General features: G+C 42.1%; 2 protein-coding genes across 2 annotated transcripts; both read right to left on the bottom strand.

Moving 5' to 3' along the window:
- Positions 1-3,516: 3,516 nt before the first annotated feature.
- On the bottom strand, positions 3,517-10,455 carry ccdc107 (coiled-coil domain containing 107). The gene is made up of 6 exons (XM_015977269.3): positions 10,112-10,455; positions 8,445-8,659; positions 8,302-8,371; positions 6,670-6,760; positions 6,261-6,370; positions 3,517-4,108 (listed from the first exon to the last, which is right to left on the bottom strand). The coding sequence occupies exons 1-6, from the start codon at positions 10,251-10,253 to the stop codon at positions 3,750-3,752; spliced, it is 987 nt and encodes a 328-aa protein (XP_015832755.3). The 5' UTR covers positions 10,254-10,455; the 3' UTR covers positions 3,517-3,749.
- Positions 10,456-22,563: 12,108 nt separating this feature from the next.
- LOC129160643 (putative leucine-rich repeat-containing protein DDB_G0290503) lies at positions 22,564-27,474 on the bottom strand. Its single transcript, XM_070554523.1, has one exon. The coding sequence runs from the start codon at positions 27,416-27,418 to the stop codon at positions 24,161-24,163; it is 3,258 nt and encodes a 1,085-aa protein (XP_070410624.1). The 5' UTR covers positions 27,419-27,474; the 3' UTR covers positions 22,564-24,160.
- Between the last annotated feature and the right edge of the window lie 451 nt (positions 27,475-27,925).

Here is a 27,925-nt window from a genome sequence, read left to right as displayed (position 1 = left end):
CCAGATGGCCACCCCCCAACTCTATTAGAAAACAAAATATTGCAGAAATGCAATTTTTAATTAAATGAAAGCAACAATAATACACAGAATTCCACTAATATTTACATTTATCTCTCATGCTAGGTTAGAGGGAATAATATCCCATCAGAGAAGCAGCCTTGTAAGACAACAGATCAAAGAGAATTTGTTCATAAATGTTCCTCACACTTAGAAACTCTTAATGAAAGCTGGAACACTCCAGAGAGCATTTTGCTGTGATTAGAAGTCCGGCGTGGCCCTGAAGGGAGCTGTGTAGAGAATTAGTTCACCCTCGGTCCACCAAGGATGTGTTGTAAATACATTTAGTTCCATTCATAGCTGTGGCACGGATTTATTTCGAAATTATCTTGCTAACCACGGGCCCTTGGATGGAATTAGGCAGGAGTCCCAAAGGTAGACAAGCGAGCTGATTAAAAGTTGCCCTCCTAATTGCAGGAGCCGCGCTCATTTGCGCTGAATCCCAGATCTTTTTCCTGAGCTACATGACGGGAAGTTGTTATTCAACTCATCAAGGTCTAATTAGAAGTTAGGATTGGAAGACACTTCCAAAAATATCCACAGCTTCTTGGAATACGCTGGTAAAGGTTCTCAGTCATCCAGGTCATCATAATCCCAAAGGGTTCAAATGAAGGCAACTGGACTTCTTTGGTTTCTTGAAGAAATTTCGCTTCTCATCCGAGGAGCTTTGTGAATTCTAACTGGAATATGGGAGAGTCACATTTATAAGCTGTAGCTGTCTTTTGTTATTTAACGAGCAGAAAATACTCTGGGTACCCCGCCTCTGAAGGGTTGTTAGCCTCTATTTAGTGCTCCAGTGGGTGATGTGAGTCGAAATGCAAATGCTGGTCTGTATGAGCTTCTTGGAATGATTGTGGAAAGTTATGGATAACCCACATCCCTCTGCCCAGCATCTGACCACTCTTAAATATATGTTTAAATGGTTTTCATTGATAACAAAATGAAAACTTAATATTTGTGACAATATTGTCATAAATGTAGTAGACCATGTCCTTCAGGCCGCGTTAACTTTTAGATATTCATGTGGCGCCATCTGCTGGTTACAGAAAGTCCTCCACACTGAGGACACCTCCAGGAGAACCTTTATGGAACACCAGAGCTTAAAACTCATATTAATGACGGATAAGAAAGCATTAATACTTTACTTAAAGTTTTATTATGGGGTGTTGTTTTAATAGGGTTAGGGCTGAATTAAGACAGATACCAACTACATCTGTTTAATTATCCTGTGTTTATGATTACATAAATAAATGTACCATTTACAAGGATTGTGACTTCTTAATCTCATTTCATCTCATTCTATCAAGGCAAGTCGAGTCTGTTGGCTCAGCCCCCACAGTAAACACACAACATTCAACACAGGGTAAATAAACATGTTAATGTAAACAAATTAAGGCAGACATTTGGGTTGTAACAGACTGAAGAGCTGAATCTGAAGTGTCAGAACTAAACAGGGAAGAGTCGAGGTTTGACATCCAAACTCTTTCCATCTAAATAAATCGGTCACAGTGAGCATAATTAATGTAATATTAATGCTTTGGTTTAATATAAAGATAAAATTACCAATGATAAAAATGTAATTATGCTGAATTATTCTTCACAAGGTGTCATCAAGTCCAGGCAACAGTGAAAGTTACTCTGACAGCTGGTCAAAACCAAACCAAACCCCAAACTTGAGTTTTTTCAACTTCTTACAAATATTTGAACAATAACAAGGAAATAAGGCAAAGTGGTAACTAGTGTGGGACTCTTAAGTTAAACAGAGATTTTATGTTTCTAGCTGATAAAATGATTGTCTTTCATGCACTCCTAATGTGCAAACGAACATGCAGTTTAAGTAGTGACGCAGCAACAGCATGCCCCGAGCCCCGGCTCACGTTTATAACCACACCCGGAAGCTTCAGCGTTATTCTCTCTGGGATAAAAACTTTTAAAACCCGGACCCGTTTTTACAGTAAGACCTTCTAGCGGAGGTACAATTTATATTAAGCTAAACAGCAGGTTAACTCCATCGGGTTTGGAATGCAGCCAACTGATGAGTTAGAGCAACAGAAACAACCTCCTGTGATAAAAGTGCATTAAATGTTCGGATGTGAAGATCAAGCTCGTGCAGATATGAACACATAAAGGTGAACGTTGTGGAACGGGCGCAGCAGAGGAGTGAAAGTTTAACTCTGATGTAAGAACAACACAGAGTGGCTCGGTGTCCTCGTGACCAACCAGAAAGAGAGCATTTGGATTGTTTTAGGAGGGGTTGTATGATGAACTTTACCAGTAGAGAGCTCACTGAAAAGCCTCAGTTTGGAGAGAAAAATTAGTTCCGATCAAAGAGTCAAGCTAACACGGAATCTGTCACAAAGTATTTTCTAATCTCAGACACTTTCTAATTGGCTTAAATAAACTTTAACCTAAAATCAGTCCTATTTATTCTGAATTTTGGATATTTTACTTAACTTGGCCTATGACCAGGCATGTTTTAGTTTTCCTTCTCCAACACGCCTGATTGTGTGATTGAGTCACCTGTTCATCAGCTCATCAGGCTCTGAAGAACCCCTTTAATCACTACTGATTAAAACCAACAGCTAACCTCCAGAACCAGGGTTGGAAACTCTGAGGTTTAGCTTAGCTGTAGCCTCACCCCACCTTCCTCTGCTTATCTGGGGGTCCGGGTCGCGGGGGCAGCATCCCAAGTAGGGCCTCCCAGGTATTCCTCTCCCCAGCCAAGTACGCCAGCTCCTCAGCTGGGACACCCAGGCGTTCCCTGGCCAACCTAGAGATGTATTTCCTCTAGGTGGTCCTGGGTCGACCCTGGGGCCTCCTGCCGGCAGAACATGCCCAAAGCACCTCCCTAGGGAGGCAACCAGGAGGCAGGCATCTAGGAGGCATCCTGACCAGACACCCGAACCACCTCAACTGACTCCTTTCGATCCGGAGGAGCAGCAGTTCTACTCTGAGTCCCGCCCGAATGGCCGAGCTCCTCACCCTATCTCTAAGGCTGAGCCCGGCCATCTTGCGAAGGAAACTCATTTTGGCCGCTTGTATCCGCGATCTCATTCTTTGGTCATTACCCAAAGCTCATGACCATAGGTGAGGATTGGGAAGTAGATTGACCGGTAAATCGAGAGCCTGGCTTTCTGGCTCAGCTCCTTCTTCACCACAACAGACTGGTTCAGTGTCCGCATCACTGCAGACGCTGAACCAATCCGCCTGTCGGTCTCCCGCTCCCTCCTTCCCTCACTCGTGAACAAGACCCTGAGACACTTAAACTCCTCCACTTGGGGGAGGACCTCTCTCCCGACCCGGAGTTGGCAAGCCACCCTTTTCCGGTGGGGAACCATGGTCTCAGATTTGGAGATGCTGATCCTCATCCCAGCCGCTTCACACTCCCCAGCAAGAACTAGTCCCTGATAGAACATCAGCAACGTTGAATCAGGCCCAATCATAACTCTCCACCCCAGTTAGAAGTTATCCGTTTCTACAAACTGAGGCCATTCAGGTAAAGTATCCATTAGGTCATAATGTTTCCACAGCCAGTCGATGACCTTTAACCTCTCCAGCAGCTGCTCTTTGTGGTTGGATGGAGAAAACCGAGCCCTTTGTATTTACTGTTAGTGATCTCATCCTAGCAAACACACGGTCTGGTAATAAATATTCCTAATAAACTTCTGTACACAGAGGAAGTCCTTGTGAGTTCATTCAGGCCTGTTGCGACGCCTGAGGCTCGTCAAAGGCTGCTCTGCTCCAACTTCCTCCATCATTGTTTCACTTGACTCATCCAAAGAAGCAGGGAGCTTTGAGTCATCTTCTTCTTCACTGTCTTCTTCTGCTCTGACATCCTCTTTGTCTGCTTTTCCATCAGATTCTTCTGGCCCTTGCTCGGTCATCTCTTCTCCTTCTGCCGCGGCGTCATCCTTACCATCAGAAAGCTTCTCGTACACTTCCTCAGCAGCTGGTGCTGTCTCAGCAAGGGGATGCTGGTCCTCTGCTACCGAGGAGTCGCTGGCGCCGAGGGACTCGATGAGATCATCCAGATTACGTTCGCACGAAGCGCCTGAAAGACAAAAAGTTTGTAACAGTTTCTCGTCTAGTTTGACCTTTCAGACTTCTCTCAGGAGCCCAAAGCAGATGCAGACTGTTAGACCACATCTGGAACTCTTCTTGTTGTAGAGTAAATCTGCTCCGACACAACAACACACCGTGATTCACAAAACCTACATCAGATTTCCCACATGCTGCTGACAGACACACTTCTGTATCCAAGGTGCTTTGTTTTCCAATTCAGCAACATTCAGAAAAGTAAAATCAGATGCAAAACCACTTGAAAATGCTCGGGATGAATTCAAAAATGTGGTGGACATCTACAACAGTGTTGCACCACAAGGTGTGACTGTGGCTTTCAGCTTTAACATCTTGTTTTTTTACTCAGTCTGTCGTTTCAACGTCAAGCCAAACTCTCACTGGGCTGCAAAAGATTAATCTGCAAATGTTCAGTTGGACTCAGTCTGAATTAGTGCAACACTTAAGTCCCATCCCTGAACTAATTGCCAACTTTCCTCTGCTGTCGTGTCACGTAGGGTTGGGCATCGAGCATCGACTGGAACCGGGACCAACTGTTAGTTTTTCCCGGAATCGTTTAAAAGTTTTTTATTTCGATTCCTATTCCTATTTCGATCTCAGTGAAAAATAAACATGATCTGCAAATTGTGATCAACGCTTTTCAGAGCTGATCACACCAGCTGTCTTTGTGCACTGAGTACCCCCTCCCCCCACCCAGATATAAACAAAAGCGTCTGCTGAACTTTTACTCCGTAATGTAAACTTTAACTCCTGCAGCGTAGAGGAAATTTGTTAAAATTCGTCAACACGGTGGATTTAATAGAAACTTTCAGGAACAAACTCGTTTGTCTCACTGCAGAAATAAAAACACACACGGAGCGTCAGCAGTCAGCCGCAGCCGCTCACCAACACTCGTGTGTGTGTGAGTGTCAGAAGGCTGAACCGTAACCTGTAGAATAATTAAAGTCATGATGCTAGAGCAGCTTTCTCCGTGGTGGACCACACCAGCTTCTGCCACAATAAATAATTATAGTAATAATAATAAATAAAATGTATTTCCTTTCTGAACTATTTCTGTTGAGTTTTAATGTTTAAAATCTGTTAGATTGTTACTGACAGCAGCTTCATTTAAGTTTCACTTTCTGTTCTGACTGAATTCTGCTGCAGCATGGAGGTTTAGGTTCTCGGTCATCCTGGACATGATCATCCTGAGAGTTTTAGCTGAAAACAGCTGGATGTTGGAGACATTTAGCCTCTCATCCCAGAGGCTTCTTCCAGACTTTGGTTGTGGTCAGAAACAAACACACTGGTTGTGCTGCAAGTCTTTTTCTTTTTTCTCCAAAACATGTTGTTGTCTAAATGAAGGGGATGTTATTGTTCATAGAATTAAAATAAATGTTGAGGTTAAGATTTTTTCATCAAGTAGGACCTGCAGTTGGCTCGCTCATTTAAAACATGGAATGTCTTGAAAGCATCGGAATCGGGAATCGATAGGAACCCGAATCGAAACGAGGAATTGGAATCGGAATCGTTCAAAATCAAACGATGCCCAACCCTACGTGTCAGCGTACACCCTTCACAGGAGAAACTTGAATAATATTGTGCAAAAGTTCATTTATTTCAGTAATTCAACTTAAAAGGTGAAAATAATATATGAGATAGAATCATTAACATGCAAAGCCACATAATTCAAACCTTTATTTGTTATAACTGGGATGGTTACAGCTTATGAAAACCCCAAATACAAAATCTCAGACAATTAGAATATTGTGAAAAGGTTTAATATCCTAGACTCAAAGTGTCACACTCTAATGAATCCAAACACCTGCAAAGGGTTCCTGAGCCTTTAGATGGTCTCTCAGTCTAAGTAGAATTACTGACATAAATGGACTTTTGCACCATATTCTAATTTTTAGAGTTTCACTTGCATGATGGGATGCTGCTTAAGATTAATTTAACATTTGATTATTTATTAAAAAGTTAAAAAGCAATCAGTCACCAGCCCTTAACCCTTTTACATTTACTGAAGCTTACTTTCCTCACCTATCAAACTGGAGTGAGACAGTGGAGCCAGAATGGGTCCAGCCGACCCTAAAAATGTTAATAAGCAGCAAAATGTTTACGTGTGTTTTGCCCCATCAGCCCACCTTTGACATTCAGAGGAGGACAGTCCATCCCCCTCTTCTTCATTAGGTACCGAATGGTCTGGAGTTGAGACATGATCTCATTCTTCTGCTCTTGAGCCACAGATTTCACACTGAACACAAACAAAAGAGTAAATTATTCAGTCAGACAGTTCCTTTGAAATGTTTCACAGAAAAGGTGTGATATGTGTATATGAGACTAAGATAACCCAAGTAAATACAAAATACAGCGTTTAACTCATTATTTCATAAGAAACCACCTGCCTAGCAACACAAATCAGGCTAAAAGATCTCAATAAGCAACATGTAACAATATGTCCTAAAGAAACCCAAGAACAGAAGAACCCAGAACAAGATCTAAAGCCTCACTAGGTTTAGGGAAAGGTCAGGGGTCACAAATGATGTTTCTCACCAGTTAGTGAGAGGGTCAAGCTGAGTGAGGATGGAGTTCAGCATCCTTTCCGTTTGGGCCAGCCTTTGTTCCAACTCGTTTAGCTGGTGCTCTGTGAAAAACAAACACGCTAAACAAATCCTTTTGTGTGGACTAGTACTGCTAATTAAAAACATGCAGCCAGAGAGAAAACACAGTAGGGCTGCACGATATTAGGAAAACCTGCGATATTCGATAACAGTGCTTAATATTGCGATATCGATATTACTCACGATAAATGAACAAATACTAAAGTATGCAGTGTTGATGTCGTCTGGTGTGTGACGTCTGCTCTGGGTTCAAAGCAAACAAAAACTAATGCATGAATTCCATTACAACATAACATTTTTATTGCAAAAATATGCAGCTGCACCTGCTACTGTATTAGCAGCAAAACAACAAACTGCATGCATGCAGTTTCTCAGTGACTTTAAAACATCACCTCCACCATAAAACTTTTTCTGATGCTCCAAATACAGAAAAGCATCCCTTACCAGGGTTTTTAGAATAAATAAAAATATCAGAAAATAAGTTTAAATGTTAAATAATAGTTAACATCAATTAAATGCAACAGCAAATTCTCTCATTGCTACTGAACATTTTCTCCACTTATGTGGTTATGATATAAGGCTGTTGCTGCAATTGGAAAGTGAACTGTGCTGTGCCAAACTAGGAGAATATTAAGATTTTCTGAAGGAAAGAGAAAAACAATTGTCTACCTTTCAGAAGAGGAACTGGCAAAAAAAAACATGGAAAATATGTGAAAACGTTTGTTTTTAACCCCAAATTGAACAAGTTTACCTAGATCTTAAAAAGCATCTCAGATGATGAAACCGCAACTATGATTCTGATAACAAGCTAACAAATTGAACTAGCTCCTCTTAAGATAAGCGGCTAGCAGAGCTTCTGACTGACAGTTTATGTGCAGCAGCAAATCAACTATCCTGATTAACAAGGTTATAAAAGCTCATAAATGAAAAATCACTTTGATGTGTGGGGGAACTTTTCCAGGCCCTCTTTAGCAGGGTGGGACTGGGAGGAGAGTGCTGTAGCCTTTTAGCTGGAAGCTAACCAGAGCCTGGGGCTAACATCACCACCCGGTGGAACACTAGCGACATGGTGGTAGGTGGGTTGGTTCACCGGCACGTGTCGGAGTCAGCCCAGTTATTATCAACTGCTTAACGACACCGAGCGGACTCACGTTCACGTTTGAAAGCAGCGCTGATTCCAGAAACCTCAGCACAAAGTGCGTTCGTTGCTCTGAGCCAGCATGACGAACAAGGGAACGGCGCCGCTAACTCAGTTCGGGTGTTGCGTTCTACCCATCCTAAGGGTCTACGTAGGGGGCGGGCGTATTACGTGAACGGACCCATCTGATTGGCCACATATCAGAAGGGCTACATTTGATTGGTCAAATAATACTTCCGCGTAAAAAACAGCTGGTTTTCAAAAAGTTGATGTATGACACGAATGGAAATGTTTGAACCAAACATTTATCGCTGTTTTTGACGTGCTTTGCGATGGGCCTATCGCACGTCCTGTTATCACGATGACGATAATTTTTCGATATATTGTGCAGCCCTAAAACACAGAAAGGCAAACAGCGATGCTCACCTGCCTCCACGGACTTTTTAGCCCCTTTTGCAATGTTGTCCTTTTGCGTCTTGTCGTCTGAAGACTTGATCTGAGGTATGGAAAAAAAAACTTTTCAGTTACCACCCAGAATTAGTGCCTGACAGCTGCAGGACGGTAGTTACCTTCAGAAACTTGTAGGCTGCAAACAGTCCCACTCCGATGGCGTAGAGCGGCATCAGCGTAAACACATAGCCCTTGTTGTTGTTGGACTTGTACTTGTCGCTCTTCAGCTCCTGCTCCATACGTTTCTTCATCTGCTGCATGTTCTCGTGGCTCTGGCTTGAGCCGGGGGGGTTTACATTGATAGGGTGGCCTCTGGCTGCACCCGGGCCGGGACCTGAACACCAAAGGAAAAAGGAACAATGAGATTCTACAATTTCAGTGCGGAAGAACCTTGGGTAAAACCACAGAGGAAAATTAAAATGATTGTATATTTATCTCTGGGGTTATTGCAGGTTTCCAGAAACACGTAGACTCATCTGACTACGTTTATCATTTAACAATGCTTCAAATATTCCTACTTCATCCCTGCAGCTCAGGGAACTCGGGAACTTGCTGTGGTGATAAATGAAAATGAAAATGTGGTTCAAAATGATCAAATACTCTGAGGAGGCCACTGAAACCCACCAGTATTAATGGGTTTGTGTCTATGAGGGTTATTATGCAGGAAGAAGCCATTAAGAGGATCAGAAAATGAAGCCATGAAATGGAAGTGAGTGTACAGAGTACCAAAACTACAACAGGATGTGTTTACGTCACAGTGGATGGAGAGGTTTAGAGTGAGCGGGGAAAACATTCCCATTAAAACTGAAAATCTACAAGCTCAATCACAAGAGATTCATAAGAATCAGAAAAACTTTATTTAGCCCCGAGGGGCAATAAAAAAAATAATAAAATAAATAACAGCAGAGCAGCATGACATTGGACATTCGAACATTGAAGTTGGAAATCATTTTAGAGCATTTATTAAAGCAGGTACTATTCAGAAATGTGAAAATATACTTAAATTCAGCACCAGACTGCCCGGGGATGTGCCTGACTTTAAATTGGCTTGACTAAGGAGCTATATCAGCGGACGTTGATTTATAAAAAATGTCAATTATCGGTCCGATAGATCAGTCGACAGATATATTGGTCTACCCCTAGGCCGGATCAAAACTTTCTTGTCCACCCAAAAATAACACTAGTAAGAAGTCGGGATGATAAAATAATGTAAAGAATGCCTCTAACACTATAGCTACTACCTCTAATAATAAAGCTACTTTTCTACAAGCTCAGCTATTGAAACTCTGCTAAACACATGAATCCAACTAAAACAACCCACTAAGCACCACAAGTTTTGGCAGCAGATCTGCTCGGTGACGGCCGGAAGGAGCGTCTTACAGATTGGTTGGTGCCCCTTTGGTGCCTTACACACAGTGTGTGATGTGAGTGGGCACTGGCTGCATATTATGCTTTGCAGACATTATGTGACACTTATGCATACAGTGGAAATGTGGGGTGACAACTCTATGAAAAGTGATTTAAATATAAAATTTGACTAATCTAATCTGGGTTGAGCCCCAAAAATGACAGAGTCTAGGATCGCCCCTGGGGGAAAGAGGAAGGAGAAATAATGTTGCTTTTGTTTTAGACCGACTTTAATGTAATTAAGAAATTCGGATATCAAAGTAGAATGAAGGACCAATCTGTTTACAAAATTATAGGAATTCATCACAAACAATAATAAAGCATGGTTTTTGTTCAGTTACATCCGTTCCTCGCGTTATGGAATAACTAAATCTCCTACCTTTCCTGTTGTAACGAGGATCGTATTTGGTTTCTTTAGCCGCTGTGCCTCCACCGACGCCGAATAATCTCGGCAGGACGACAAACGTGAAGAGCACGGCCGTGAACGCCAGAGCGACTTGTTGGGATGTTGACAAAACCATCCTCCCTGTCAGCAGCCGGGGAGCTAACAGACACCAGGCAGGCGCGAACGGGATGGATGCTGAAGCAACACGCTTAGTGACAAACTGGACTCTAGTGTAAATCTTTGGAGCTGAGTTCTAACTGTGACATTTGATACTCAATTCAGCGCTGGTGTTTGGTCCTTAACAGCTGAGGTCCACTATTAGCCCAGTAGATAGCGGTTTCCGGAAACAAAATTTCAAAATAAAAGTAATTCCACATATACTCGGTTTTTAACATGGTCCTAATTAGTAATAAAACACGCGTTTTCTGACCTTATTTTAAATATGTTGGACTGTGTATTTAGTCTTCAAACTTTAAAATGAAATGTTTTAAATTTCTATCTTTCCCATGATTCTCAAGATTCTCGATGATTACATACATTAATGAAAAATAACTAGAATTACATGAAAACAAAAATAAATTAATGTCTACAAAAATATTTTTGTTGAAGCCTACAGTAATACAGCTCCTCCAAAAAAGTCAAAAATATTGGAAAAAGTTGTAAATATTGGGTTTATTTATTTGTTAAATTGACATTTTAATGTTTATTCAAGAGCATTAAACTATTTTAAATGGGATGTGAATCAGCATTCTCGGGTGCTAAAACTACGTGTGTATGTCTACATGTGTATGTATAGATGAAGTATGTGCGACCATATGGGCATGCAATGCACTTTAATGTATATATGAATGAATAGGATATGTGCAAAAACTCTGTTTGCTTTTTGAATTGTTATTATTAATATTAATTTTCTCTGTCTACTTTACAAATTGAACTCAAGTTAGCTAACCAGTTGAGCAATTACTTTGTTTAGGCTAATTTATAATGATTGTTATTTCATTGTAAAAATGTCATTTTAGTTAAAATTGGGCAGAACATAAGTTTTCTTCTTTCTGTTCCCTTTTCATTTTCTTGGTTTGAGAAACCTCATTTTATTTGTTAGTATTGTTTTTTTCTATTTAATAATAAATGAAAAAAAATTTAAAAAAAACAGATAAATGCAATAAATACTGTTTTAGTTTAACGCAAATATTTTTTTATTATTGTGAAAGTTCAATACGCTCATTTCCGGAACTTCTGGTTTCTGTGGTTTCAACACGTGCAACTGGTGAGTCTGCCCCCTACTGACCATGAAAATCCTGTGCAACTGCTGGACTTCACCTGCACGTGTAAGGCTGGAAAAGCTTTATGCAACCACTGTGTTGCTCTTCTCTTTCAATCTGCACACTATTCGCAGTTGAAAGTCCAAGTTGTTCCCCCAATGATAAGCTGCACTGAAGGTGAACAACAGTAGCGTAAGCCGAGAGTTATGGTGAGTCCAATCATCATCACAATATTTTTTATGTAACTTTATATATTATATTTATTTTGACCATATTTTAATAGGGGATAAAGCCTGGCCCTGTGGAGAAGATGGTTGTCCTCTCAGCCAAACCCAAAACAAGAAAGACCACAGAGGGAGTGCAGTAAGTACTGGCTACTGATGGGGTTTCAGATAATATCACAGCATTTTATAGGGCAATAATAATTAATACAGAATGGGGGGCAATTTGTTTACTGTTTTCAAACGGCAGATTCTCATGGTAATATATCGTGATGGCTAAATGAAGCTTTCTGAATCACATGAAGCTTGTATCAAAAAAGGTTCACTACTCTGGGCTTTCTAACACAGGGCTCTAGATCAGTGTTTTTCAACCACTGTGCCGCGGCACACTAGCATGCCGTGAGAGGTTTTTTGACACATGCACAGGAGCTTCAGATTCAAACACGCCATCAGTGGTAATATAGTGAGTTATAGGGCCTACCAAGTAATAAAAATGATTGGTTTCAATATTTATGTATTGATTACAATTTTTCTGTATGTGTGTTCTTAACATTCAGGAGCAAACTGTACAAAGGCCTTCATGGGGACGGGGGACCTTCCTGACTTCTCGGTTCTGCGGGTTTCTGAAGTCTACCAACCTTTCTCCGATGCTGACCGGCCTATGGTCTGCAACAAGGGAATAGGCGAAGATATCCCACTGGTGGACTCACTGCTCGGCAAGATGCAACAAGGAAGTCCACTTTCTTATCAGCAACCCTCCAAAGAGAAAGTGAAGACCCTCCATAATTCTCCACCTCCTCCACCATTGCCTCTGCAAGACTACAGACTGAAACCATCTGAATGCATGTTTGTCTGTTCCAGGAAGCAACAGCTGCACGTGAAAAGTCTTGAGGTAACCCTCGAAATGTCCCAGAGCATAGAATGTGCTACGCGAGAGCTGAGTGTGTGTGCCGATTGGCACAATGTACGGAGACCACGAGTGACTGCATCTCGATTTAGAGAGTTCTGTCATGTGGGTGAGCTCATAAATCATAATCATGTCATAAATGGTTAGCTTGTTATTCCTGACTTAAATGTCATCAACTTACATGGTTTGAAAAGGCATTTGTATTATTTTCCACGTTGTTCAATTTTTTTTTATGTATTAATATCTGTGTTTAAACCATTAAATAAATGTTCATATGTTTACTGTTATAAAATTCAAAGTATGTTAAAATATAGTCGATCATTTGAAATTTGTGTTTTTATTTCTGAATTCCAGGAAAATAGTATTTATCATCTTTAAATCTATTGCGGTCAATAAGAAGCACACAAAACAGAGCAAACAACAGTGTTGTTAATGGAAGGCAGGTTTATTTGCAAAATAAACAGTAAAACATCTATCATTGAACTTTATTTAACCATGGAAGGGTGTGTGTTAGCTCTTCATCAATTTTACTTAAAAACAAAATCAGCTACTTCTATTGTTGGGGAATAACTATACACATGAATTTAAAATACATATTAACCAATCAATCAATCAATCAATCAATCAATACTTTATTAATCCCAGAGGGAAATTAAAAACCATAAAACAGCTGTTCAAACTTAGTAGTAACACTTTCATCTCCATTTCACTATTAAAGGTAAGAATTTTGTATTCAGTAACGAAAAGAACTGCAGATTATTTTTCCAAATACTGGCTACTTCTCCCACATACTACTAAACAGACAGTACCAATTTCAAGCTTTTACTCAAGCACCCATTTTTTGACCAGGGGTCCATATTGGTAGTTTGTGAGGAGACATGCAACAGTAAAAATTTGGTTAATACTTCCAGAAATGGAAAGAGGGATGACTGTGTCAAAAAGTTTTTCTTTAACCCTCCTGATGAGCCTTTCCACGTGGACCCTCAGACGTGCAATGGACTGGGTTCTAAGCACATCCATCTCTGACATTTGGGCTTGCTTGGACAAAAAGGCTGGGCGATGGACTTTCCCGGGCACTAGATCATCGATCAGAAACCCTTTGTCCACCATTACATCCATCTCGGGCGTTAGGAGGGAGGAGATGCCGGAGTGACGGAAAATTTCATTGTCACTTATGGAGCCTTCAAAAAGTGCTGACACAAAATGTGAGTGCTCCATGGGGGGACATGCCAATCAACGCTTTGAATGTACAGTGCGACTTGTAAGCTGAATACACCTCGCTCTGGAGCAGAAGGGAGGAGGGTGTTTGGCACCTCATTTCAGTACCATCAAGAATGACCTGAGTATTTTTGTAAGGGACACTGAAATCTGCGGGGCAGTTTGCGTTCACTCTATCAGGTGCCATCCAGATGGAGACAGATCCAAGCAAGGTGTACAAAAAGTTGGACCATGACACAAGTATTCTACTCACTGTAGCTCTGTGGATGTTACACTTGTGACAAAGTTCCCTTTGTGTATAGCCGGTTGCCAGATAACTGAGGAACAGAAACAGCTCGTCAATTGGCAACAATTTCTGGAAGAGAGAGAGAAAAACAACGGTCCAGTCTGCGACAAAAATATGTAATCAACACAGAACAACCAGGTAGTAATTTTGTTAAACTTGCAAATGGTCTGTTCATAGGGCTCTCGGTGGATGTGCTGGTAGAAAAGCTCTTTTGCCCTCTGGTGACCGTCACCATTCTGCCTGTTGCCTCTTCAATTAGGTTTCAAAAGGCCATCAGATGCTCATATAATGGAAATCTGCATTTAAATGGTGGATGTAAATCTTATTTTTCTGGAGCGATTGCTATTTTTCAGATCAAACTTAAATGGAAACAAAGGGGTGCCATCATGAAATAATTTTAAAAACCAGTATATATATATATATATATATATATATATATATATATGTATATGTATATATATATATATATATATATATATTAGCGATGAAAGACAGTCAAGCTAGTTCACGGTGAGTGTTTTTCCCACCTTAATGTGTATCTTATTGTAATATGTATGAGGTAAACAATGACTAACTTATTAAATCAAACACATACTGATTTGAGACATAAATGGATCATTGTAAGAACAATATTCATATCTAATTAATTGATTTAAGCACAGATTATTCAAACATTTGATTAAAACATCTTGTTTATTCATCATATATGATTATTTAACTTATAACTATAACATCGTGGAGTCTTCACTTATTCAGAGTGAAGAATGTTGACGTCTGGCGTTCACACAGTGAGTGCAAGAACCTTGGGTGAGAATGTTGGTTTGAATGTTTTGTCTTCATGGTATGTAAACACGCGCTGAACAGAACCTTCTGGATTTAGAAGGTTAAACAGAAAGTGGATTAAGGCTGTAGATAAAAGGTCACTATGCTATAGGTGAAAATCGACCCTTTTGGACGTTACACTGGACTGTACCCTTTCTGTCTGGACTGTACCATCACTGTTTCCTCCTCACAGCTTGGTTACATCACAAACATTAATCCTGAAGCAAATACATCTCTACTCGGTTTTAAGCATTGCCAAGAAAAATGTTCCTAAAACCAAAAGGAGAACTTATGGATCAGACAGTTCAAAGGGCATCTGTAGGATCATGGAGAGAATGTCTGCAGATGGAAGTCATTTAGCATAAAATGAGGGGGTTGCAATCTGGGACCCTATGCACCTTGGGTCGGTGTGAATGCTATGTGGCCTGTGTGTCGCCATGGATGGGCACCATGACGCCATCTTGGGCTCCGTGAGTGGCTAATGCTAATTATTTTCTAAACCAGACGCAGGCAGAGAGAGTCTTGTTAGCTTGATCCAGAGAAAAATATAGATTTTAATACAGACTCTGCCACAGCGGAAACTTTAAATTTTTATAAATATTACAGATGATAGCTAGCTAGTCCCTCCCGAATGTCTGAGCTCCTCACCCTATCTCTAAGGCTGAGCCCGGCCACCCTACGGAGGAAACTCATTTCGGTCGCTTGTATCCGCGATCTGGTTCTTTCGGTCATTACCAAAAGCTCATGACCATAGGTGAGGATTGGGACGTAGATCGTAAATCGAGAGCCTGGCTTTCTGGCTCAGCTCCCTCTTCACCACGACAGATCAGCTCAGCGTCCGCATCACTGCAGATGCTGAACCAATCCACCTGTCGATCTCCAGATCCCTCCTACCCTCACTCGTGAACAAGACCCCGAGATACTTAAACTGCCCCACTTGAGGTAGGACCTCTCTCCTAACCCGGAGTTGGCAAGCCACCCTTTTCCGGTCGAGAACCATGGACTCAGATTTGGAGGCGCTGATCCTCATCCCAGCCGCTTCACACTCGGCCACGAACCTACCCAGCAAGAGCTGAAGGTCAGAGCTGGATGAAGCTAGGAGGACCACATCATCCACAAAAAGCAGAGAAGAGATTCTCCTGCCACCAAACTCGACACACTCCACACCACGGCTGCACCTATAAATTCTGTCCATAAAGGTAATGAACAGAACCGGTGACAACGGGCAGCCCTGGCGGAGTCCAACCCTCACCGGGAACAGGTCCGACTTACTACCGGCTATGCGGACCAAACTCACGCTCCTCTGGTAAAGGGACTAAATGGCCCTTAACAAAAAGCCACCCACCCCATACACCTGGAGCATCCCCAACAGGGTGCCCCTGGGGACACGGTCATAAGCCTTCTCCAAATCCACAAAACACATGTGGATTGGTTGGGCAAACTCCCATGCCCCCTCCATCACCCTTGCAAGGGTATAGAGCTGGTCCACAGTTCCACGGCCAGGACGAAAACCACATTGCTCCTCCTCAATCTGAGATTCAATTATCGATAGGACCCTCCTCTCCAGTACCTTGGAGTAGACATTTCCAGGGAGGCTGAGGAGTGTGATCCCCTATAGTTGGAACACACCCTCAGGTCACCCTTCTTAAAGATGGGGACCACCACCCCGGTCTGCCACTCCACAGAAACTGCCCCCGATGACCACGCAATGTTGCAGAGACGTGTCAACCACGACAGCCCTACAACATCCATAGCCTTGAGATACCCAGGACGAATCTCGTCCGTCCCCGGGGCTCCGCCGCTGTGTAGTTGTTTGACTACCTCAGCAACTTCTGCCCCCGAGATTGGACAGTCCATCTCCAGGTCTCCCGGCTCTGGTTCCTCCTCGGAATGCGCGTAGGTGGGATTGAGGAGCTCCTCAAAGTATTCCTTCCACCGTCCGACTATAGCCCCAGATGACGTCAGCAGCTCCCCATCTCCACTGTAAACAGTGTGAGCGAGTTGCTGCCTTCCTCTCCTGAGGCGCCGGACAGCTTGCCAGAACCTCTTTGGAGCCGATCGATAGTCTTTCTCCATTGCCTCACCAATCGCCTCCCACGCCCGGCAACTGCCACTGCTGCACCCCGCTTGGCTATCCGGTACCTGTCTGCTGCCTCCGGAGATCCACAGACCAGCCATGCCCTGTAGGCCTCCTTCTTTAGCCTGATGGCTCCCCGAACCTCTGGTGTCCACCAGCGAGTACGGGGGTTGCCACCACGACTGGCACCGGCCACCTTGCGACCTCAGCTAGCAACAGCCGCCTCAACAATCGCAGAGTGGAACAAGGCCCACTCGGAGTCAATGTCCCCCACTGCTCTCGGGACGCGGTCAAAGTTCTGCCGGAGGTGGGAGTTGAAGACCGTCTTGACAGGTTCTTCTGCCAGGCGTTCCTAGCAGACCCTCACTATGCGTTTGGGTCTGCCAGGTCTACGCGGCATCTTCCCCTGCCATCTGATCCAACTCACCACCAGGTGGTGATCAGTTGACAGCTCCGCTCCTCTCTTGAGTCGGGTGTCCAGGCGGGCCATTCCTCCCAATCACACCCCTCCAGGTCATGCTGTCATTGTCCACGTGATTGCCTTGTCAGGATCCAGAGGTCAGGGAGGTCAGATGACCTCGGGGCACCCAGGTCCAGTATTTTGATTACACGGTAGCGACTTTCCACGGTCCAAAAGATGTCAACAGGCAATACAGGATGGAATCAGCTTGCGTCTCAGGGATTCTCTTAAGGAGTTGAACAATATCAGCTTTGATCTGCAGGAAGTTTTTCTCATCAGCTTTGCGGATACAAAAAGGTTCTTTCTCGACGTGTAAAAATCTGGGATGTTTATGGAGTATTAGCAACAGGTGGCCAATCTGAGCTATCTCAAGAACTTTCCAGTACTCTCCAGGACTGTTCAGAACTGAAGATCTCTCAGTCCGCTTTAGTTTTATAAGTTATTTGTTATGGTTTGGTCAGCCAATTAGAAGCTGACAGGAACATAGAGGTTACCAAGGCAACAGAAACACGCCTTCTTAATATGAAGACTCTGATCTGGGTGGAAGGTCTAGCTATGTGAAATGAATTTGACTTAGCCGTACTTGTTATGGTTTTTGAGCAGTGTGAGCAGGTATGAAAACCTTGTCGTCAAAACATGGTGAACACAGTCTATTAGATAAACGTAACATCCACTCAGTGGTTTAGATTAATGAAGCATTTCATTTCATTATATTTTTCCCAAAAGTAATAATAAGCAATTTTTTATTTAATGATTTAATAGATTAAAGTAATAAAAGGAGTTAGTAATGATTTATTATAATATTCTTGAGTTTAGCAACTTATTTGAGCTGCTCTTCTTTCTTCTGGAGGCGCAGATAAGACCTTGGGGAAAAAGTTAGTTCTTGTTTTGGATCAGACAAGTTGAGTCTGACTACCAGCTGGTGTGAAGGCAGACTTGTTTAAAGGGAACACAAGCAATGTTGTGTCTCCTTAAAGAGCAAGTCAACCCCTACCAGAGTCTAACTCCACTCCCACTTCATGTTTGAAAAATGCAACACATGCTGTTGCCTGGCAGACCGAGAGGGCGGAGCCGCTAACAAATACACACACACTCAGGCTCACGACAGCATTGTGACATCATAATGTACCAGTTTACATCATAGCATACTTCTTAGCCAATAGCGGTGGCAGATTTAAATTAAAATACAGTGCAGAGTTTTTACCTGACAGCGGCACAACACTGCCAGTTTTAGGCAGAATATTTAAATTTTAACTAAAATGCACTGAAGTGCCAAATTATTGACGACACGTGTCTGCAGCACAATTAGACACTCATTTATTTAGTTTATCAGCAAAAAAATGTTTATTTGGGGGTGACTTGCTCTTTAAAGACCAGATGTTGAATAGATGGTGGAAGGTCAGCTGTACCTAAACTGACCATTGCTGGACGCTACAGACCCCCCTTTCCAAGGGCACGGGGTCCTGGCAGAAACCACGGGTCGTTGGAACTAGTCAGAGGCCCTTGGGACTCAGTTGAGGAAGCACAGGTTAGTTTCCAGGCAAAGGCCCCTGGAGTGAGGAAAGCAAACCCCACACCAGAGAATAGTCAATGTAGCTCCTTAAACAACAACAAAAAATAATCCACTTCTGAGAAACAAAAGTAATCCACTTATCAGAATCCCCAGGAATGTAAACAGATGACCAGAGGCCGGTCCAGGCCCCAGGCGAACCGCAGAGCTCCCGTAAGTACGGCAGGAACCACAGGACGTCCAGACCCACACGAACCGAACCCTCAGTCAGCAGGCAGCTACATCAGGCGATGGTGTAGAGAGACCCACCCAGGAAGCGACGATAACAGGCGAACCCAGAGGAGAAGAAGAGCAGACACAGGGCATTTCGATGTAGACACACATGGATGGCGCCTGATGCAAAACAAACAAAAATAAACCTAGCACTACATGTGCCTACATGTTTTATGTGAAGCAATTATGTGAACCCTGTATGTGCTATGTGAAGCAAATTATGTGAACGGAGTTCAGGTGATAGAAATGGATGTAGTAAACTACGTGTACTGAAAAATTGTTGCAAAAAGAACTAAATCAACATAACCCTATAATACAAGTAAGGGAAAATCAACGCTTGGAGCAAAATGTTATCAAAAAAGAAGGCAAAATAAACTGTAGCCCATAACTGGTAAAAATCTAAATAAAATTGGTCATAATAGAAATGACAAAAGGAAATCAGCTGTAATGAAATAATGCAGAAATATATCTGTGATTATATGTTTAAAGAATCAGTAATACAGCTAATATAAAGAGGATAAAACACATTAATGTAAATCAGAGATATTAGTACTCAAACCTACATGTGAATATACACAGTAGAAATTAGAGATTAGTAAATAAAATGAAGTATATAAAAATTAATAGATGGACCCAAATTAGTCCTTCAGCGTACAAAAAAAAAATAAAATTTGTCAAAATCACTAGAAGTTGAAAAATACAAATTGCTTTTGGATCAAACATAACAGTTAGTGGATTTACTCACTTTTAACTGTCATGACCTAACAGAACCACAACAGTGTCATCCAAGTTCGTATGCTACATTTAGACATGAATTCTATCCACGCACACACATACACACAACAGAACTTGTGAGAACTGAAACAGGGAACCGAGGGAGAGTGGATGGAAAATTCACCCCCCTTTTGAGTCAATTTGATTTTGGTCAGCAGATCCATGGGTTGCAGCTTCGTCCAAATAGGCGGAACCCTTGTGTAATTTGATCTGATTTCTGTGGACCCACTTATAGATGGGATCTTTGTTCCATTCGGTGAACTTGATCTGATACACAATCGGAAAGAGTTTTTCAGTTATCCGGTATGGACCGGACCACTTCGGCACTTAGCCAGTTTGCCAGAGGTTGTTTTTGTTTGACGAGTATTTGGAGCAAAAATATAGAACCAGGCCTTATCACCCACGATGAGTTCAGAATGTGAGGTCTTCTGATCATAATAGGCCTTCCTGCCTTCAGCTGATCTCTCCAGATTTGTCTGTGCAAAAGAAAACGCTGCAGGCAGATGGTCCAAGTCTTGCAAATACTGCTCGTTGGTGTAAGCTGTATCTGCACTGGGTTGAAATGACTGATACAGCAAGTGAAGCGGCAGGGTCAATTGTCTACCCGTCATCATCTCAAACCGGGAGACGCCTGTAGACTCATGAGGAGTGGCCCTTATGGCCATAAGGACCAACGGAAGCTTCACATCCCAGTCTCTGTGATTAGAGGACACATATTTCTTCAACATGCCAAGAACTGTTCGGTTCATGCGTTCGACCTGGCCGGAAGACTGGGGCCGATAACCAATGTGGAAATTGGCCTTGACACCCAACATCCTCCAAAGGTGTTCCATCACCCCAGAGGTGAAGAGAGTTCCCCTATCCAAGTTAACACGTTCGGGGAGACCGAACCGGGAGAAGATGTGATTAATCAAGAGGACAGCAGTTGTCTGAGCCGTGTCGTTAGGTGCCGGCAAACACTCAACCCATTTGGTGAATGCACACGTCATGGTCAAGAAGTATTTGTTACCTCTGCTGGACTTGGTCATGGGCCCCACCCAATTGAATTGCAGGTCCGACCATGGAGTGGACGGCCCTCTGCTCTGAAGAGGAGCTCTGTGGATGGGGTTAGATGGTTGAAATTGGCAGCAAACCAAACAGCTCTGGATGTAGTCTGAGATGTCCTGATGCATCCCCGGCCAATAGCAACCTGGCTAAGGGCACTGAAAGGGGCCTTGACACCTTTGTGCCCAGATGAAGGAGAATCATGAGCTTGTACTATCATAGCCCCCCTTAGGGACTGTGGTGCCACAAGGATAGGTGACGACGGAGGCTTGGAGATGTGCATTAGCAAACCTTTAACCATCCTCAGCGTGACACGAACCCGAAAGAGAGCACGGAGCTCAGGAACGGAGCCAAGCTCGACAGTAGGCAGATGAGCTGTCAGATAAGAAAGGTACAGGATCATCCTGCTGATTGCAGGGTCCCGGGACTGGAGGCTGACAAGGTCGTTGTCAGAAAAGACTGGTTTAACAGACACAAAACCATCAGATGGTCGAGGGGTGGATGCCTTAGCGGCCTGAGCTCGAGTCACGACACACACAACGGGTGGGTATGACCGAGAAGACACATAGTCAGGGAGCCACAAGGGGTCAAAGGACCACGGGGTACCAACAGCTGCACCTTGTGTGGCAAGAGAGTCTGTAAGATTGTTTAGATCCTTATCAGCTCCAAGTGAATGAGAATGACCTTTGACCTTACACAAAGGTAAATGATTGTCATGAGAAGTTATCAGTAGATCTGGGGGCTCTCGGAGTGTGGTACCCGAAGAGGACTCAGGTACATACGGTCGTGTTAGGAGAGGCTGCGGAGGGAGTTTAGCTGCGTTGGGCATCAGACAGATGCCCGCAACTAACAAAAGGTACTTTGTCAGTCCTGAAAACTGAAACAAAGAATGTTTTGGACCATACATTTGTGTAGGTGCGGCTTTGCGAGGGATCGGCGCAGGTGAGCTCTCTGGAGGGCCCTTTGTCGACGCACAGGTGCAGTCAGAGAGACTAGGGTCTGCCAGTAGTGGTACAGGGTGGCAGGCAACCCCTCCTGTGGTAGGTGAATCACCCCCATCAGTGATAGAGGTCACCAGCGCCAGCAGTACCGATGGAGGAGGGTCAGTGATCTCAACAGCCCCCCTTTTGGCAGGTGGTGTTCCCACGGCCAGAGTCTCAGCGCCACCATTAACTCCCCCATCGGCAGGTGGTGTTCCCACTGCAGGGTTTGGAGTCTCAGGTGGAGTGTCACCGCAACCTCCTTTCAGAACCATCCACTTGAGCAGGTCGGGAGTATATCACAGGGCTGTGCAGTCGCATTTATGTATTTGTAAGATGAAGTCTTCTGAAAAACAATGAAAACCTAGACATTTTATCAATCTATGAAATCTTCCCAGATGCCCCTAATAGCACATAAAAAGCAAAAATGTCACGGAAAAAGAGGTTTGGTCACCTTGCATAAAGTGCATGGTTGTTAACCGTTATTGCTGCTAGCTAACTGTTACCAGTAGATGAGAGAAACATTGCCCTCTTTTTCTACTGCCAGCCTTGTACTTACATTTGCCGTTAATCCAACCAAACTTTGGCTACAATAGGCAAGATAGTGTTATAAAATTGTTTTATAAGAGTGGTGTATAATTGCGGTCTTTGCATGTTTAGAGGTTTTTCTGTCAACACCATCAATCCATCCTTCCATCTTCTTTGCTTATCCGAGGTCGCGTCGCGAATATGTGACATAACGGATAATAAAATCATCATAAACTCATCGAGTAGATTCGTTTGGTGTCTTTAAGATCTGAAACAATGCATTTTAACAATAAACAGTTATTTTGATTCATTATTACTGTCAAGCAATCAAGTCTTATTAAACTTACTTTAGATAAAACATTCATTGGTCTATGGTTGTAATTAATCTGTAAAGTGGGAAAATCATTGTATAAAACAGAATATTAATCTTTTATTAAGGTTAAAAAGTCTTGTCTTCTCCAGGAGTCCTGCAGCACAGATAAGGAGCAGGAGAGGAACTTTGTTATGGCGGTTCCCCAGATGGCGAGGTCAAAAACAGAGCATTTGTTCTGGTTTGGAAAGCACAGTTTACCTTTAGCCCACTGATGAAGATGGCTGGGCAGTGTAATGACCTTTGGTATTACATGGCTTTCTTACACTACAGTGTGAATGGGTGAATGGCCTTGGGGGGGTTGGAGAACCCTAGAAGGCCCTATACAAATACAAGACATTTACCATTTTGAAACATTAAAATAATGCTCTTTGGTTCCCTTAGATCCGTTTCACTCCCACAGGTGTGGTCCTTGAGGTGTTTGAACCGCTCTTAGTCCGAGCTCTAAGCTGAGACCATGTTGCCATGGGAGACAGGGGCTGATGGCCCTGACAACACAGCTTACAGGATCATGAAGCTCCTCAAACCCTTCCACCACGATAAGGTGGCGATTCTGCGGAAGGGATTTTTTTCTCTTTAATTTTAGTTATTTTTAAAGTTTTTTATTATCTTTTTGTTTGTTTTCAAACCTGTTTATGTTTAATTTTCTTTTTTTGTTTATTTTGGTTTTAGTTTTAATGCTCATATCCATCTACATCCTCTACATCTGTGTTCCTATGAAAGGGTCGGTAATAAAGACGTGACATAAACACTAAACAATGCAACAAAAGTCAGATTTTTGTTTCTCAGCCCGTTGATGTCAGCTTCTGAACCCTAACCCTAGCCCCCACCCCGCTCCGCCGCCTTAACTTTAGGTTAAACTAGAAAATCCCTGAAGAACTGTTAAAAAGGAACCTGGCACACATTTTCTGTTGGAATTCCCCTTGCCCCACCCCTTTTGATTATGTCATCAAAGCAAATCATTAATTATTTGGCAGGCCAATTAAAGAGGCATTTTTACAATGTTGTGTGCTAATTACGTTGCCATAAATAAGTAAATAAATAAATAAACTAGAAATATCCTGAAGAAGACAGCCGGGCTCCCCTTAGCTCCCCTGTAATTCGAAACACCCGATTATAAGTAAAGGTCTAAATTATTAGCACATGTGTTTCTAGCGCAGTTTGGGCGGCGTTGAAGCACCCCTAGATTGAAACCTAGCTTCCCTTAAAGTGCATGAAGTTCAAATGATAACACATGGTTATAGTTGAGCTCTAACCCTAACCCCTGAGTATATGATTGGACTATTAATCTAAATTATAAGTAAGTCTAAATTATAAGGAAAATCTAAAGTAAGAGTCAGAAAAGATTTTCTGTCCCTTCTCGCAAAAAAACCCATCTTTGTCACATTGTTTGGGTTCAGTTACTCGCATTTCTCTCATTAAATGCTGTTGGTCCTTCAGATTCTTGAAACTATTCTTTGCTTCTTCAAACTCTGTTTCCTGTTCCAGAGCCTGCCTCATCAGCTCTAAGCTTTCTCTCTCGTCTTTCAGAGTCTGAAGGACTGAATTCATTTCATGAAGTGAATCTTCCTTTTCCTGCTGAAAGTGAATCATATCTTCACTCAGACTCTTCCTATCAAGAATCAGATCTTCTAATCCCTTCTTCAAGACCATTTGTTTCTCATGTAAACTAAGTTTTTCTGTTGCAATCAGTTCAACAAACTGATTCTTTTCCTCCTGCAGACTCTGTTTCATCAGCTTTAAATTTTTGCTTTCATCCAGGAGAGTCTGATACATTTCCAGATCAAGCTGATTTGGTTCTTTCTCTTTTACCTCAAATGCCTCTTGGAGATGACTGTATATTTCTGCATTCTCCTTTTCAGATTCTGTCTTCTGTGTTTCAAAGTGAATCATTTCCTTCTGAAACATTTTCTGATCAAGAATCAGATCTTCTAATCCCTTCTCCAGATCAATTTGTTTCTCATGCAAACTAAGATTTTCTGTTTTCATCAGTTCAACAAAGTGCATCTTTTCATCGTGCAGACTCTGTTTCATCAGCTCTAAATGTTCCCTTTCATCCTGGAGAGTCTGATAAACTTCCAGATAAAGCTGATTTGATTTTTTCTCTTTTTCCTCAAATTCTGCCATCTGTTGCATCAGACTTTCCTTCTCGACATGTAAAATGTCTAACCCCTCTTGGAGACGACTGTATATTTCTGCATTCTCCTTTTCAGATTCTGTCTTCTGTGTTTCAAAGTGAATCATTTCCTTCTGAAACATTTTCCTATCAAGAATCAGATCTTCTAATCCCTTCTCCAGATCTTTTTGTCTCTCATGTAAACTAAGTTTTTCTGTTGCAATCATTTTTTCCAACTCCAGTTTTTCTTCCTCCAGGCTGTGTTTCTTCATTTCTAAACTATCTCTCTCCTCCTGGAGACCCCGCTGGATGTCTCGTAACGTCTGATAAGACTCTTTCTCCATCTCCTCAAATGTATTCCTCTGATTTTCCAGACTTTCTAGTCCAGCGTCTAAATATATAAGCCCATGTTGGAGATAATTGTACATTTCACTTATCTCCTCTTCAGATTTAGTCTGGGGAAGTTCAAAACTCATCATTCGTTCCTGCAGAAATTCAGTCTGAGCAGAAGGACTTTCTACCTCGTCCTCCGCAGCTGTTTCTGTATTATTTATGTTGAAGGTTTCTTTTTGATTTGCTTCTTCAAACTCTGTTTCCTGTTCCAGAGCCTGCCTCATCAGCTCTAAGCTTTCTCTCTCGTCTTTCAGAGTCTGAAGGACTGAATTCATTTCATGAAGTGAATCTTCCTTTTCCTGCTGAAAGTGAATCATATCTTCACTCAGACTCTTCCTATCAAGAATCAGATCGTCTAATCCCTTCTTCAAAACCATTTGTTGCTCATGTAAACTAAGTTTTTCTGTTGCAATCAGTTCAACAAACTGATTCTTTTCCTCCTGCAGACTCGGTTTCATCAGGTCTAAATTTTTGCTTTCATCCAGGAGAGTCTGATACATTTCCAGATCAAGCTGATTTGGTTCTTTCTCTTTTTCCTCAAATGCCTCTTGGAGATGACTGTATATTTCTGCATTCTCCTTTTCAGATTCTGTCTTCTGTGTTTCAAAGTGAATCATTTCCTTCTGAAACATTTTCCGATCAAGAATCAGATCTTCTAATCCCTTCTCCAGATCAATTTGTTTCTCATGCAATCTAAGATTTTCTGTTTTCATCAGTTCAACAAAGTGAATCTTTTCATCCTGCAGACTCTGTTTCATCAGCTCTAAATGTTCCCTTTCATCCTGGAGAGTCTGATACATTTCCATAATAAGCTGATTGCATTCTTTCTCTTTTTCCTCAAATTCTGCCATCTGTTGCATCAGACTTTCCTTCTCGACATGTAAAATGTCTAACCCCTCTTGGAGACGACTGTATATTTCTGCATTCTGCTTTTCAGATTCTGTCTTCTGTGTTTCAAAAAGAATCATTTCCTTCTGAAATTTTTTCCTGTCGAGAATCAGGTCTTCTAATCCCTCCTGCAAATTGTTCTGACTGTTCTTTAGACGAAGTCTTTCTGCTTTTATCAGTTCAAGAAAGTGAATCTTTTCCTCTCGCAGCTCCTGATTCATCCGTTCTCTCTCTTTTTGCAGGAGTTCCTTATTATTCTGATCCAATTTGTCCTGAACTTCCACAGATTTGAGTTTCTGCCGCTCCAGGCTTTGTTTCTCAAAGTCTAACGATTTGTAGCCTTCCTTGAGAATGCTGTATATTTCTTCATGCTCCTTTTCTGTTTCAGCCTTTGCTTTGTCAAAGTTCAACTTGTCTTCCTGCAGGGCTTTTGTCTGGAGAATTACATCTTGAAAGCCTTTCTGTAAATTATTTTGACTTTCAGTTAACTTTAGCTTTTCTATTTGAAGCTTATTTTTAAAATCAATCTTCTCTTCCTCCAGAGTTTGCCAAATAAGTTGTAGATTTTCTTTCTCTTCTTGCAGAATCTGTCGAGCATTTTCATTCTCCAGCTTTGAGCTAGACTTATGCTGTTCGAACTCGTCTCTCTCAGCTTGCAAAGCTTGTCTCAGTTCTTCAAGTTTGTTTTCTGAAAATTTCTTTGATTCATCAAAATCGAATTTCTCTTTCTCCAGATCTCTTTTCATCTGGTTTATTTCTTCAATCGCATTTGCTTTGCTGTCTTGCAGCGATTTCCAAAGCTTTTCCGTTTTAGATTTTTTCGTAATCAAATCTTCTAGAAATTCCTGATTTGATGTTTTAACTTCTTCAATCTGCTTCCATTCTTTTTGAATTTCTGTCTTAGCTGTGTCCAAATCTTTGCTTTCCTGCTCAAGCCTCCGTTTCTTTTCTTCTAGACGTTGATTTTCGTCTTCCAAATCATCTTTCTCTCTCCGGAAAATGATTTTAAGCTCATCCTTGTAGTCGTTAAATTTTTTCAGAACTTTAACAAAATCCTGCTTATCATTGAAGAGAATCTGTTTTTCAGTTTCTACAGACCTTAATTCGTCCAGTAGATTCTTGCGACTCTCTTGTAAATCCATATGATTTAGGTTGATAGCTTCAGCGGTCATCTGTGCTAGTGGCTAGTTCCTGTCGCGGTGATAGACTGTTGGTTTCTGACCTGTTGAGTGATGTCATAAAGGCTTTGTCAGTCTGGACTGTACCTGTCACTACGCATGCGTGGTACCGGAAACCCGATCGGTACCACGCATGCGCGAAAGGCGTCTACTTCCGCTCGAAGCATTTTACGATAGTTACGGGTCAGAGAGTATCAATAAGTATCTATTAAAATGTATGCAATGTTGAAACATTTCAATATAATGTAGATAAAAAGAAAAAAAACAGAAAACGTCGGACCGTACAGATCGGGTCTACTTGATCCGTACCGCGCATGTGCAGATGTTCTGCTCTTCTTGTGATCCGTTCAATGGCAGTTTACTCCGCAGTGTACGAGGATACTGCCACTTGCTGACCGGGCGAATTAGACCGATTGTAAACTGGTTTTGCGTTGTTACAAATCGTGTTTTTATATGCGTGTTAAATTTGATTTAGTGTGTTTATGCTTGTATGTGTGGAGA

The sequence above is a fragment of the Nothobranchius furzeri genome, chromosome 1 (genome assembly GCF_043380555.1).
Source record: "Nothobranchius furzeri strain GRZ-AD chromosome 1, NfurGRZ-RIMD1, whole genome shotgun sequence".
Lineage (NCBI taxonomy): Eukaryota > Metazoa > Chordata > Actinopteri > Cyprinodontiformes > Nothobranchiidae > Nothobranchius > Nothobranchius furzeri.
This window is presented reverse-complemented; position numbering and strand designations above follow the sequence as displayed.

What these genes read in the sequence shown, in the direction of transcription:
- ccdc107 (XM_015977269.3), bottom strand. Translation starts at nt 10,253, where the DNA reads ATGGTTTTGTCAACATCCCAACAAGTCGCTCTGGCGTTCACGGCCGTG. An exon ending in CTTGACCCTCTCACTAACTG is followed by an intron (nt 6,371 to 6,669) that starts GTGAGAAACATC and finishes GTTTGTGTTCAG; the next exon opens with TGTGAAATCTGTGGCTCAAG. An exon ending in TCCTCCTCTGAATGTCAAAG is followed by an intron (nt 4,109 to 6,260) that starts GTGGGCTGATGG and finishes TTTGTCTTTCAG; the next exon opens with GCGCTTCGTGCGAACGTAAT.
- LOC129160643 (XM_070554523.1), bottom strand. Translation starts at nt 27,418, where the DNA reads ATGACCGCTGAAGCTATCAACCTAAATCATATGGATTTACAAGAGAGT.